The 13119-nt window shown below is 37.7% G+C and overlaps 1 protein-coding gene across 2 annotated transcripts in view; it reads left to right on the top strand.

The window, feature by feature from the left end:
* The window catches only part of pcdh7b (protocadherin 7b), a 381205-nt gene that overhangs the window by 267165 nt on the left and 100921 nt on the right, over nt 1-13119 (top strand). The window contains exon 3 of one of the 2 annotated variants that reach the window (XM_060825065.1): nt 8550-8603. The exons of the other annotated variant lie outside the window; for it this stretch is intronic. Within the exon in view, the coding sequence (XP_060681048.1) occupies nt 8550-8578 (29 nt within the window). The 3' untranslated portion in view covers nt 8579-8603. The remainder of the gene's footprint in view (nt 1-8549; nt 8604-13119) is intronic. 2 annotated transcript variants of the gene reach the window in all.

The raw sequence follows: 13119 nt of genomic DNA, 5'->3' as shown, positions 1-13119 counted from the left end.
ACAGGGCTACAGAGATTTCACTTCTTGGCTGAAAAATAAGTAGGAAAAGTTTAATTAAAAGATTGAGAAATCTCACCAGAATTATGAAATACATAGTGTAAAGTTTGTTCAAGATTTTTAAAAAATTCACATTAAATGTATTTATGTATTTGGATGATGACATGAACTGGCTTCTGTTCTAATATATCAAAAGGTTTTTGGCAGAGAACCCTTAAATGAATTGATAATACAATATGTTGACTTCTAAATAGCAACAATGCTGAACATATTGCCACTGTGTTGATAAGTTTACTTCTACTGACTTTCATTGCTTAGCGTTTCATCTGGATTTTCCAACCCTAGCTTTCACACAAAAGTACAAAATAGCATCACTTGAGAGCTCTATTGGAGCAGAGTACAGTCAGACAAAGGCAAAAAAGTGTGCCTTTTTATAGTACTAGTTGTGTAAATGTAAAAGAGCTTCACTGTGAATATTAGTGAATTGATGAATAAGTGGGTGAGTGAGTTAGTGGGTATATGGGTTACATTGGTAAGGTGGGAAAGTAGGTCAAGTGGGTGAGAGTGTAGGTGAGTTGTCAACATGGCAGTGTAGTCAGGTGGGGTGGGGAAGTGTGCATTAATCCAGTCTGGTCAGTGGGTCGTCAGGTCAGATCAGTTGCGAGTAGTTGGAGGAGGTGTTGCCCAGAAGATAACCAGTTCAGGTCAGATTGAGTTAGAGTAGGGGGTAAGTGATCATGTTAGGGGTAAGTCATGGTTCAGATAAGATGCAGTTTGTCAGTTTGTTGCTTATGTCCGGTAGGCTATTTGGTGCTGGGGGTGTATAGTTTGGTGTTTGGCGTGCTGTTCAGGCCCTGTGTGTGCTTCAAAGTGGAGCTGCGCACAAAAGGCTCAAAAACAACACCTCTCTCTTTATGATGCCCCTCAGATTGGATGGAAGATCTGTGTGTGAATATGAGTCGTGGAATTAGACCTCTTTAGGCTATGCAGTACACTAGTACCAATGATAGCTCTCCGATCTCCCTAGAGGGTTGAAGTCAGAGGTGTGGATGAGCTTTGGGGAGTGGGGACATATAACACTGGGAAGACTCTGTTAATATCAGAAAGTAGCCATCACTGAGGCTTTAATTGTATTAATTGACTGCCAATCTCCATTGTCAATTCCTGTGACAGTCCACCCCTGGGAAATTGCCCAGAAGTGGAACTATTCTTGGGAATCACAGAATGCTGTGACCTACTCAGGGTGTATCCAATAACAATGGATTGCACCCTTGGTATTGCCACCACATGCTCCCAGTGACTCTTCCCCTACACTGCCACTCACTAGTGCCTGTTCACTGGCCCCAACAGCACTTGCCAACTCAACTGGCTGTTTAGGCAAGCACCATTCACAAAGCCTTTCTCCTCCACCCGCTATCTTGTCAGCATGATGTGACATTCGTGGGGACTTTGTGGAGTGGCCAGTCTTCTGATGGTCCTCTTCCACGTCTGATCTCACCACCTCCCAAAGTAAAATATTTTACCCAGTGAGTGGAAAAGAATATAATTAAGCAAGGAATACAGTTAGTAGACTCTGGAAATGTTTGAATAAAAATGAAATATATGTAGTATACAACATGAATGCTTTTTTTTAGCTAATACAGGATTATTTGCTGACTAAGCTGAAATGAGCTGATTAATAAAACTTCAAGCCAACTAACTACTTAACACATATTACCTATTCAAACAAATCAAAGATTCTGTCAGCTGTTAAAGAAGACATTTACAACCAGGGATATAATATAAAGTCCTGCAATTAGCACAAAATGTTTCTGTCTGAAGGAAAGCTCTTAATAATTATGTTAATGCACTCAGTGCTATCTTGTCATTTGTCACATTATGCACAAATGCCACAGCATTGTTGGAATTCTCTTATGTAACTGTTTTGCTTATCTTAGGCTGTAGTTTCAGTTATCTAAATCAAACCACTCAAATAAATATATAAAAAAATTATTGTTGTAAGTGTCAACAGTTAATGGGGAATAAATTGGGTCTGCAATTCCTGATTTTTAGAAGCTGTGTGTCTTGTAAATGATCCATAAAGGTATCGGCTACATGTGCGCACAGCTCTATTATGAAGGATAATGTATGCACATCGTAATAGTGTTGTTAAGTAGGTTAAAATTTGACAGACGGAATATAATATGGAGAAATGTGAGGTTAACCATTTTGTAAGGCTAAACAGAACTACAGAGTGTCGATTAAAATTCGAGAGGAGGGAATGTTAAATTTGATAGGACCCGGGTGTTCTTTCTGATGAGTCACTGAAAAGTAACATTCATGTACAAGAAGCACTTAAGAAGGCAAATGATATGTTGGCTTTTATTAAAGGTGATTTGAGTATAAGAGTAAAGATATTTTGCACCCTTGATGGAACTTGGAATATTGTGTCCAATTTTGATCTCCTTGCCCATAGAAAGGTACCATTTAGGGATTGCAATGAATATTTGCCAGAGCAATGTTGTATGAAGAAAGATTAAATACACTGCTCCTGTATTGTCTGGAATTCAGTGGAATGAGACATGATCGCATTCACAAATTGTGGCGACTGTTACATAGCCTGTAGACCACTCGCATGAGTGACTTAATTTCGATATTATTCCTCATCTCCACCCAAGCTGATTCTAAATCCTGATCTCCTCAACCAATATCATCTCTGACTATTGCATAATGCCATCCTTAATGAACAGTGACCATCCCCAAATTTCAAGAGCTTCTTATTTTTCTTGAATGTCGTATACCACATATCTTTCAGGGCTCAATCCTTGTCATCTTGAAGCCTTGCATAGGTGATGACTATTAAATCATATTTACCTTCTTTAGTATACTCTGTCAATATGTTTATTTAATTATGAATACTGTTTGCATTCAGAAACAAAGCCTTGAGTTTTGTGTTTTATTATCTTGATGCTTGTCTCTTCCTGCCATTCTCTTACTTTCATTTCCTCTGTTGACTTGTTTCCAGTCTTTGATATATCAAATAATTCTACGTTTGATCCATTACCTCCACTATTTAGTTTTAAACCCTTTCTACTTCCCTTGTTATGTGGTTCACAAGAGCGCTGACTCCAGTATGAATCAGGTGTAGACTGTTCGAACAGTGCAGGTACCAGTGGCTCTAGAACTGGACATAAATTATAAGATCATAAGAAATAGGAGCAAAATTAGGTCATTGAGCCCATAACTACCATGCATGAATATATCCCTCAAACCCTTTTCCTCTCACCTTAGGTCTAGTATTTCATATTTCAGACCTGGGAAAGTGACACTGAATAGCTATCCTATCCTTTAATCTCATAATTTTATATGTTTTTATCAGGTCACCCCTCAGTTTCTGACACTCCAGCGCAAATAGTCCAAGTTTATTCTACCTCTCCTCATTGCTAATGCATTCCAATACAGGCAACACCTCTTTTGCACTTCTCCAAACCCTCCACATTCTTCCCAAGTCATGATTAAATAGTACTACGTAGCAATAAATACAGCATTTAGAATGCTAAATCTGTTACTTTTGCTTGAAAGCCATACTAAAGTCGAACAGTAGCATAACTAGCCTGCACCAGCAGCACTGAAAACAAAAAAAGCAATACACTCAGCAGTCAAACAGTGCCTTCCACCGAACTCAAAGATAGCTGCCCAGAAATATTTACCCATTTTTGTGGAGCAGCTTTTCTTTTCCCTGATGGCAGGTTAAACTCATTTCATTTGACAGCATTTTTTATTATGTGGAAATTTGACATTCCAAAAATATAGAATTAGTTTTCAAAGTCAGCAAGAGCATTTAGCTGTAGTTTTGAAATTTGGCTGATGCTCAAAACCCAGATACACCTCATTCGACGCGATGTAAGTTTTCAATTATTTTTACATGAAAGTAACTGTAAAATGGAAGTTTTCATCACTGACCTGTATTTTTGCAGTAATGGTAGTCCACAGCCAGCTTTACTGTCATTGCTCTACTGAAACCAGCAACAACTTTGGAAGTTTGTATATGTACAGATAAATGTAGAAATCCAAACGTTGGTGTCAAGGATTCTATGATATTCCAGACATTGTGGTGTTGAAGACCTATGGCAGCTCCCCACAGAGTGCAATTCCTGAGCAATCAATTAAAGGTGTCATACAAAACCAGTCTGGAAACATTTGATAGGCTAATGCTGCTTCATATCAGAAGTAAATATCTCAAGTGACCTTGTAGACTAGGTTGGCCTAATATTGTATTCCAAACTTAGTGAACTTAGTTGGCTCTATTAAGGTCTTATAGTTGGTCTAAACACTTATAGAATGTTAAGGAATCATATTTTAGGTGGTATCTGGTGATTCTTGCATAACACCAGCTTGGAAATAAAATTGAGTTTTTATTTAATGTTCCCCCGACAGTCACGTAGCACACCATCATTCCTACTAAGACACACCAAAAATTAAGACTGCCTCTTGGGAATGACACAAGATAGCATGTTCTGCTCAATAAAATTGTGCCCAAGCAGGGAGTCAACATCTTCATAAAGGAGAATATTGATCAAGATAAATGATGTAGTCATAAAATATTTCATGGAAAGTGTTTACAATTGTGTGTATCTGAATTATGGAAGTAACCCAAATCAGATATTAAACAATATATTAAAATGAGTTTGTTGTCTGAAGTGAATAATGGCCCAAATGAACTTTCTCACCTAGTACACTTTCTGTATTTTTTGCAGATACATGGATAAATATGTTTTGTCTATTGCTTAAAATAAGTGTTTTACAATGCAAAAATAAGTATGAGATAACAAAATGAATCTTAATTATTTGTGCATCTGTAAGAATTTTACTGAATCCGGAACACAAATGCAAAAACCATCTTTACGTCTTACTGAGTTACTTCAGCATTTAGTATATCTGCAAAGGTCTGAAATCCTCAAATTTTCCTCAATCATTAGAAATGCAGTGAGGCAGGTTTTACAATCACAGAGTATCATTTTCTAAAAACAAAGTCAGTAGAAGGAAAAGAAGTCAGGAACCTCAATCTTTTATGTGGAAATTCAGAATGCCCCCTTGTCGCTGTATTGGGGAGCGAGAGTGTTCACCATTTCAGCTGAAGAGAGGTTTTGTGAAACTTATTAAGAAAGCAACGTTATGTTCCTATTCCCATATTTGCAGAGTCACTAAGGGGTCCAAGAATTAAAATAAAAACAGAAGCACTGGGATTTATAAACATGAATTAGATTAATTTTTCCTCTTTGTGTGATACCAGCATGGAGGTTTGGCTACTTTAAGAAGTGATGCGAGCTTCTTTCCAGAAATGACCAATGTTGAATGACTAATATGCAGATCTATAGCACCACGACGTATAGCAAATAGCTATTACTTTTTTTTTCCCTATCAGGAATTTCAGAATCCATGTTTTGGTGTTTATGTTGTATTTCTCATTGTGCGGAACCTTGTCACAAACTTTATTTCTTAGCTACTAACTCCATCCTTGATTACATATCCTTTTGACAAAATTTTGGAACTCCTTTCCATTAAATTTAGATAAGTTCAATAAAGGTTGAGGGATCCATCTACACCAGATTACTATACAAATGGCAATGCAGATAATTAACCATGATTCTGCGACAAGAGCAAAATAATACAAATTTTGTTCTCATTAGTTCAGATCTACTAGGTCTAACCATTGAAACAGGAGAGGAACCTAAAAGAAAGGCACAAGTAATAGCAGATTTGTTTAGTTCATTTGAGGTTTCCTATTCAAGAGTTCCTACAGAATACCCATTTATAAATAAAACAAAGTGTTGGAAAATTCAGGATATCCAAACAGAAAGTAACAGGGTTAATATCTCAAGTCCAATATGACTCTTCTTCAGAACTACAGTTTTTTTGATGCATGCCTTTCCATCACCATGTACAAGTCTACTTCTAAATATTGATTAATATGATGATTGCAATAGCTATCTACATCTTCGTCTGGGTAGAAATGAAAATGGAATTATAAAAGGTCAAATAGATGGAATACAATGTGGGAAAATGTGAGGTTATGCACTTTGGCAGGAAGAATAGTAGCTATTATTACATTACTATTTAAATGGAGAAATACTGCAGAAAACTATAGAAGAGAGGGATTTGGGAGTGATTGTGCACAAATCTCAAGAAAGTAGCCAACAAGTTCAGCAGGTAATAGGGAAAGCAATGGAATGTTGACCTTTATTTCAAAGGAAGTAGAGTATCAAATTGGGAAGTCTTACCAAAACTAAACAAGGCATTAGGCAGCTCACAGCTGGAATACTGTGAACAGTTTTGGATTCCTGATTTAAGGAAAAATGTACTGGCATTGGAGGCAGGTTCACTTGGCTGATTTTTGCAATGCTGAGTCTGTCTTATAAGGAGACTTTGGGTAGGTTGGGCCTATACTCAGTTTACAAGAATAAGAGGCAACCTCATCGAAATATAAGATTCTTAAAGAACTTGACAGGTTAGATATGGTAACTTTGCAGGAGAGTCTACGATCAGAGATTATAATCTCAGAATAGGTGTTCCATTTTAAAACAGAGATTAGGAAGAATTTATGGTCGGAGGATTGTGAATTTGTGGAATTCTTTACCGCAGAGGGCTGTTGAGGCTCTGCAATTTAACTACATTCAAGGCTAAGATCGGCAGTTTTTTAATCAGTAAAGGAATCAAGGTGCATGGAGTAAAGGCAGGAAAGTGGAGTTGAGGATCATCAGATCAGACCAGTGGTTTAATTGAATTATAGGTTGGCTTGATGAACTAAATGGTCTTCTTCTGCTCCATCATCTCATGGTCTAAAAAATGTTAATATTTCATATAATCTTCCATTTGTGTTTGTAAAGTTCAAGTTGATGAAGGGTGGCACTGAAAATAATAATCTTTGACGAATCATCTGTGCATTGTAGGTTTCCAGCACTTCCATGTGCTCATCAATTTTTAAAAAAATTCTTTTGACTAATCAGCCACAAATATTTGATTAACTCATAACAATACTGCTTGTGGTGTGGATCTGCACATCTCATTATGTAGCCAAGAATGAGAGTGCACCTAATCTACCAAATAGTACAGTTGGTGGAAATTTATTCCATTAGGGTCTACTGCATTAGTACAGACCATGGTATTTCAATTTAGGAATTACAACGTTATTATAAAAACTGCTAAGTCTGTCCCTGTTTATATGAGAGAATTCCTTAATAAGTATGTGCCATTTTGCTATAATTAATTGCTTCAATTAAAGTTTGCCACATTGCTGTAGATTAGAATATTCCTATTAAAGTCTAAATGGTTGAGACTATATGACCATACAACCTATATGACCATAGGGGAGACATTGCTGCTGGTGTTCTACCATAAGGAACTATTGCAGCAAGAACTGCTTTGGATTCAGTGCACGCCATGTACTTCAGCACAGTAATGTGTTTTAAGAATTCAACAGCTGCCTTGGCTATCAAATGGAATGGTTAAAAAATCTCTTTTTTTTTCTTGGTACAAAGATATTTTGAAAATTCAAGGATTACCACATATGACAGCTTAAAAAAAATCCTTTAATCTTTCGGGGGCTAAAAAATATTGTAAATATATTGTGCATAAAACAAATCAATCATGGGTTTAAATATTGGGAACAGAATAATAATACACAGAACCAGACTACAAAATGTGCCACATATATTCGCATTGACCTGGGAAAAATATAATAGAGAATTCAGTAAGTTGATTGTGTGTTTGCTGCTGTACTTTAAGTAGTCCCATCTTGTGGTGAAATTGAATGAAAAATGACAGTGCTGTAATATGGCTCAGGTGTCCTAGTAGCTTCAACCATTGATTCTCACCATAGTGATTCCAGTTTAAATTGCTGCTTACTCAGACAAAGTGAGGTTAACTGCTGCAGTCAGAGGAGCCACTCTGGAATAAAAAAATTCCAGCAGCCACAAAAATATTGACAGGTAATGAAAGTTAATAAAATGCATTTTGAATGAATTATATAAAATTATTGACAGCCGGAATGGTGTTTGAGTCCACACACCCACAGTTTTGTCAAGTTGGTACCTTTCAGTTCCCTTCAGTGCTAAACTCTATCAGAGGGCTTCAAGGACATGTCACCTGTCATGGGGCTGATGGGAAATACTACAGGCACATCTCAGGCTGCTAGGAAATAACCTCAGGCTGTTCTAATAGGAAAACATGTCACATTTTCTCCAGAAATCATCCATGTGTGGTTGTTGACAAAAATGAACTTGTGAAACATTTGTCTATAACTGAGAACATTGAATTGTTTGTATTGAACTGAATCCACTCTAAATAAATACTATCCATGTGTTGCTTTGATACAGTGAATGGGTCTGGTCAACTTGCCCAGTACCAATGATCAGGAAGTATTAGATTTATCATACTGTTGGTTTGATGTAAGCAAGAAGAAAACATGTTTTAAGTGATATTGTGATATAAAGATCATTTAATGTATCTAAATCATATATATGCAACATATATGTGTTATATTTACAGTGAATTTTTTGATGGTTATATTATAGGGGGTAGAAAGTCCCCACGATGCAGATAGGAAGCTCTACTCCTTAATAATGCAGGTCAGCTCTTTTTCTTTTCAACACCCAGTCATGAATAAAACTTTAATGTTTTCTTGAATTCAGTTACTGTGGCAAAATGGAGATGAGAATAGAAATGAATGTTGGCAATTGTATCTCATGAAATCCAAATGTTCTTGTACCAATTTATACTGTTTGCTGTTTTAACAAGAGAGGTTAACACCTTGTGTATATTTCATAGATTAAGGCTTACAGGGAAGCAGAGAATTGAAATGCACTAAGATAAGACCATAAGATGTAGGTGCAGATGTAGGCCATTCAGCCCATCAAGTCATCTCTGTCCTTCAATGAAATTAATGCTAATTTGCTGACCTGATCATCCTCAACTGCACTTCCTTATCTTTTCCCTATAATCCTTGATTCCCTTGCTGATTAAAAATTTGACTGTCTCAGCCTGGAATATGCTTAATGTCCCAGCCTCAAAAGATCTGTGCAGTAATGAATTCCAATGACTCATTCCCCTCTGAGAGAAAAAAAATTTCCTCCTCATCCCTGTCTTAAATGTGTGACCCCTGATTTTAAGATTATGCCATGTGATTGTAGAAACTCTGACAAGGGGAAATAACCTTTCTAAATCTATCTTTCCAAATCTCCTAAGAATCATGTATGTTTCAATAAAGATGCCTCTATATTCTTCTATATTCCTATAAGTCTAGTCAACCTAGTCTCTTACCTAGTGTCAGCCAAGTGAACCTTCTCTAGACCATCTCCAATTCCAGTGCATCTTTCCTTAGATAAAGGGACCAAAACTGTTCACAGTATTCCAGCTGTGGTCTGACTGTTGCCTTTTTGGGTTTTCATAAAACTTCCATACTTTTATAGATCATTCTCTTTGAAATAAAATCAACATTCCATTTGCCTTTCCAAATACCCATTGAACTTGGATGCTAGTTTTTTTGTGACTCATGAATGAGGACTTCCAAATCCCTATGTTCTATAGTTCTTCAGTCGACTTTCTCCATTTAAATAATATTCAGCTCCTCTGCTCTTCCTGCCAATATGCATAACCTCATATTTTACCACATTATATTCTTTCTCCCAAGTGTTTTTGCCAGTATGTTTAACCTGTCTATGTCTTTGCAGAATCTTTGTGTCATCCTCACTATTTGCCTTCCCTTTTTTTGTGTGTTAACCACAAATGTGGTTAAATTACATTCACTTTCCTCGTTGATGTCATTAATATACATTGTAAATAATTGTGGCCCAGCAGGAATCCCTATGGCACACCACTAGTTACAGGCTCCTGGTCTGAAATGCCCCCTTATCCTGACTCTCTATTGGTTAGAAAATCCTCTAACCATTGCTCATATTCTGCCTCCAACACATACTATTAAGTAGCAGAATGTGTGGTGTCATCTCTTAAGATGTGTTAAACCACCACTAGTTATCCCTCTCTGATAAGAGTGGAGACCTATAGTCTTCTGGGATTTCTTTTGCATTATCAAAATCCAAATATATTAATCAATTGCTTCCCCTTTATCCTCCTTTTCACCTCCTCAAGGAATTCTGGCAAATTACCCTTCACGAATCAATGATGATTCTGATCATATTAAACATCACTAAATGTTCTATTATTACATCCTTTGTAATAGACTGTAACATATTTGCTATTACAGATATTATGCTAATTGCATATTGTTACTTTTTTCTCTCTTTTTAAATAAATTGTTCATTGGCAGTTTTTCAGTGCTCTTGGACTTTTTCAGAATCTAAGGATTCTTTGAAGATTCCTATCATTCCATCCACTCTCTTTTTAGCTACTCCCTTGAATATCTTATGGCTGCATTTCATTACGTTCAAGGGACCTATCAGTCTTTAACCCCATGAGTTGCACTCGCATTCTTCTTTAGCAATAGTTATTCTATTTATTTCCAGTCCTTTTGTCTTTTGACTGTTTAGTAATTTCAGAATGCTAGTAGTGTCTTTTACTGTGAAGACTGTTGCAAGGTATTGTGAAATTCTCTGCTATTTCCTGGTTCTTCATTATTATTTACCCCATCCTTGCTTTCTCAGGGGCCCAATACTAGTAATCTTTGCTACATTATATTTTATTTCTTTCCATCTGATGACATCCTAAACTTACCTGGTTAGCAATTGTTGGCTTATCATCTTCTTAGAATCATTCTTCCTCACTGGAATATGTATTTGCTGTGAGCCATGAATTATTTTTTTTAAATGTCTACCTTTGTTCCTCAACCATTTTTGCTGCTGAATTCCTTTCCCTGCTCTGTCCAGCCTGTTCTGCCCTCATTCCTTCAAAACTAGCATTATTTAAGCTTAGCACAGCTGTTTCTGACCCAAGTTCCTCCCTCTCAAACTGAATGCTAAATTCTACCATGAAATCTTCATTGCTTCTGAGGGGTTCTTTCAGACTGACATCATTTATGTAAATGCCTGAGAGCACCATTCGAGATCCAAAATAGCCTGATCTCAGTTGGATCCACACATATTGTTCTAGAAAACTGTTCTGAATATAGTCTATGAATTCTTCTTCATATCTTGATCTGCTAATCTTGCTATCCTAATCTAAATGAAAATTAAAGTAACCAGTGATTAATGTAGTGCCTTTGTTACATACCCTCATTATCTCCTGATTTATTCTCTGTTCCACCATATAACTATAACAGAGGAACCCCGCTTATCCGAACGAGATGGGTGGGCAGTATTTCTTTCAGATAATTAATTATTTGGTTATCTGATTCAATGCTCCTCCTCTGGGGCTCTGAGTTTTCTGAAGTTTCCGTTTTCCTTGCTCTCTCTGCCTTTCACCCTGTCTCTGTCTCAGGGTTTGTTTCTGAGCAGATACACACTTGTGTGTAAGGGATCTGCAGCATGACTGAAACCTCCTGCCCCTGCCCCCATCAGTTCAAAGGGAGACACACAGCGAGCACTTGCTATGTCTGCTCCAACCTCAGGAGACTAGTTAGCAGCACACTGCATGCAAGCACACGCCTCGGCCCCCATCCACCTACCAACTATCTGCCCCCAACCCCATCACCCATCTGCCCCCCAACATCGACCAACCTCCCCCTCCCCCCACCCTGGTCTGGCCCTAACCACCATCTGCTGCCACCACTGTCCACACCGTCCCCTATCCGCGCCCACCCCCTGTCTGCCCCTGCATCCCTGTCCGCCTCCCCACCCTCCAGTGAAGTCGGACTGAACACCAACAGCAAGACTGTTGCTGCCTTTCAGGGGTGAGTCTCAAAATAGTGCGCGCATGTGCATGCGCGCGCACACACACACTCACAACTTTTACTGCAACATTTTGACGAGTTCCACCTTTGTCCTGTAAAGAGCAGTGTTGTAGAGATTATCTGGAGAAGGGGGTTTTAGGGTACACCTCTGTACAGAACTCCAGGGAAAGTGTGGGGAGAGAGAGAGAGTGCAAACGGTCAGTCATTTAGAGACCGTGCCTGGACTCCCATCGATGCCCAGGCCTATTCTCGGCAGCATTTCAGTAAGCCGTATTCATTTTTAATCATTGGAAACAAAAGACATGATGACTATTGGAAACACCTCTTTGATGTAATGTTTCCATCAAGACCTTGAGATCTTTTTCGAATAGTCCAAAATTTGGATAATTGATATTCAGATAATCGAAGTTCCTCTGTATTAGGAAGCCTGTACACTACTCTTAACAAGTTATGGATTCTATATCTTGTAATTTCAGAATCATTTCTTGCTATCCTACTTACAAGCATTTCTACCAACAGAGCTACCCCACCAACTTATCCTTCCTCTCTATCCTTATGAAAATTCACATACCCTTGAATATTTCGTTCTCAGCTTTGATTTCCTTGTAACCATGTCTCCGTAAAGGGTATAAAATCAGACTGATTAATCTGTAGTTGTATGGTTAATTCATCTACTTTGTTCCGAATACTCTGCAGATTCAAGCCAAATGCCTTTTTTTTTACCACTTTTTAAATCATTTTTTTCACCTTTTGATCCCATTTACTGTTTCTTTTCCATATTTGTATTCTCTGGCCCTTCCTGTCCCACTCTGCGAATCGTTATCCAAATATCTACCCTGTAATGTTACACTTTTTTTTGTTAGTGAAATAACTGCACAGATAACAGTATCCGATCACCAAGTCACCCTTTATTTACATGTGCACAGTACATCTGATCTGACCAGCTGGTCCCTACACTGAGAAGACCTTCTGAATCTCCTGTCTCCAAGGCTCCCTGATTGGCCAAAGTTAACAAGTCCTATCAAGGATCTTATAGTCAATGAGATCCACATCACCCTGGTTCCAATCATTACAGTGAACCTAAGTTTGCCTTCAATTAGTTTAAAGCCCTCGTTTCAGCACTTATGATTCAATTCACTGTGGTACTAGTATGAGCATAGTTCAAGTGAAGCCCATCCCATCAGAACTTGTGAGAGTGCCCCATAATCTGAAAGCCATTGTTGATTCGAATGTACATTATATGTTTGTAATTTGCTTCAGTGAATATCAAAAAGCTGCACACCTAATCAAGTAAGACTATT

Source organism: Hemiscyllium ocellatum, chromosome 1 (assembly GCF_020745735.1).
Source record: "Hemiscyllium ocellatum isolate sHemOce1 chromosome 1, sHemOce1.pat.X.cur, whole genome shotgun sequence".
NCBI classification, from domain to species: Eukaryota; Metazoa; Chordata; class Chondrichthyes; order Orectolobiformes; family Hemiscylliidae; genus Hemiscyllium; species Hemiscyllium ocellatum.
This window is presented reverse-complemented; position numbering and strand designations above follow the sequence as displayed.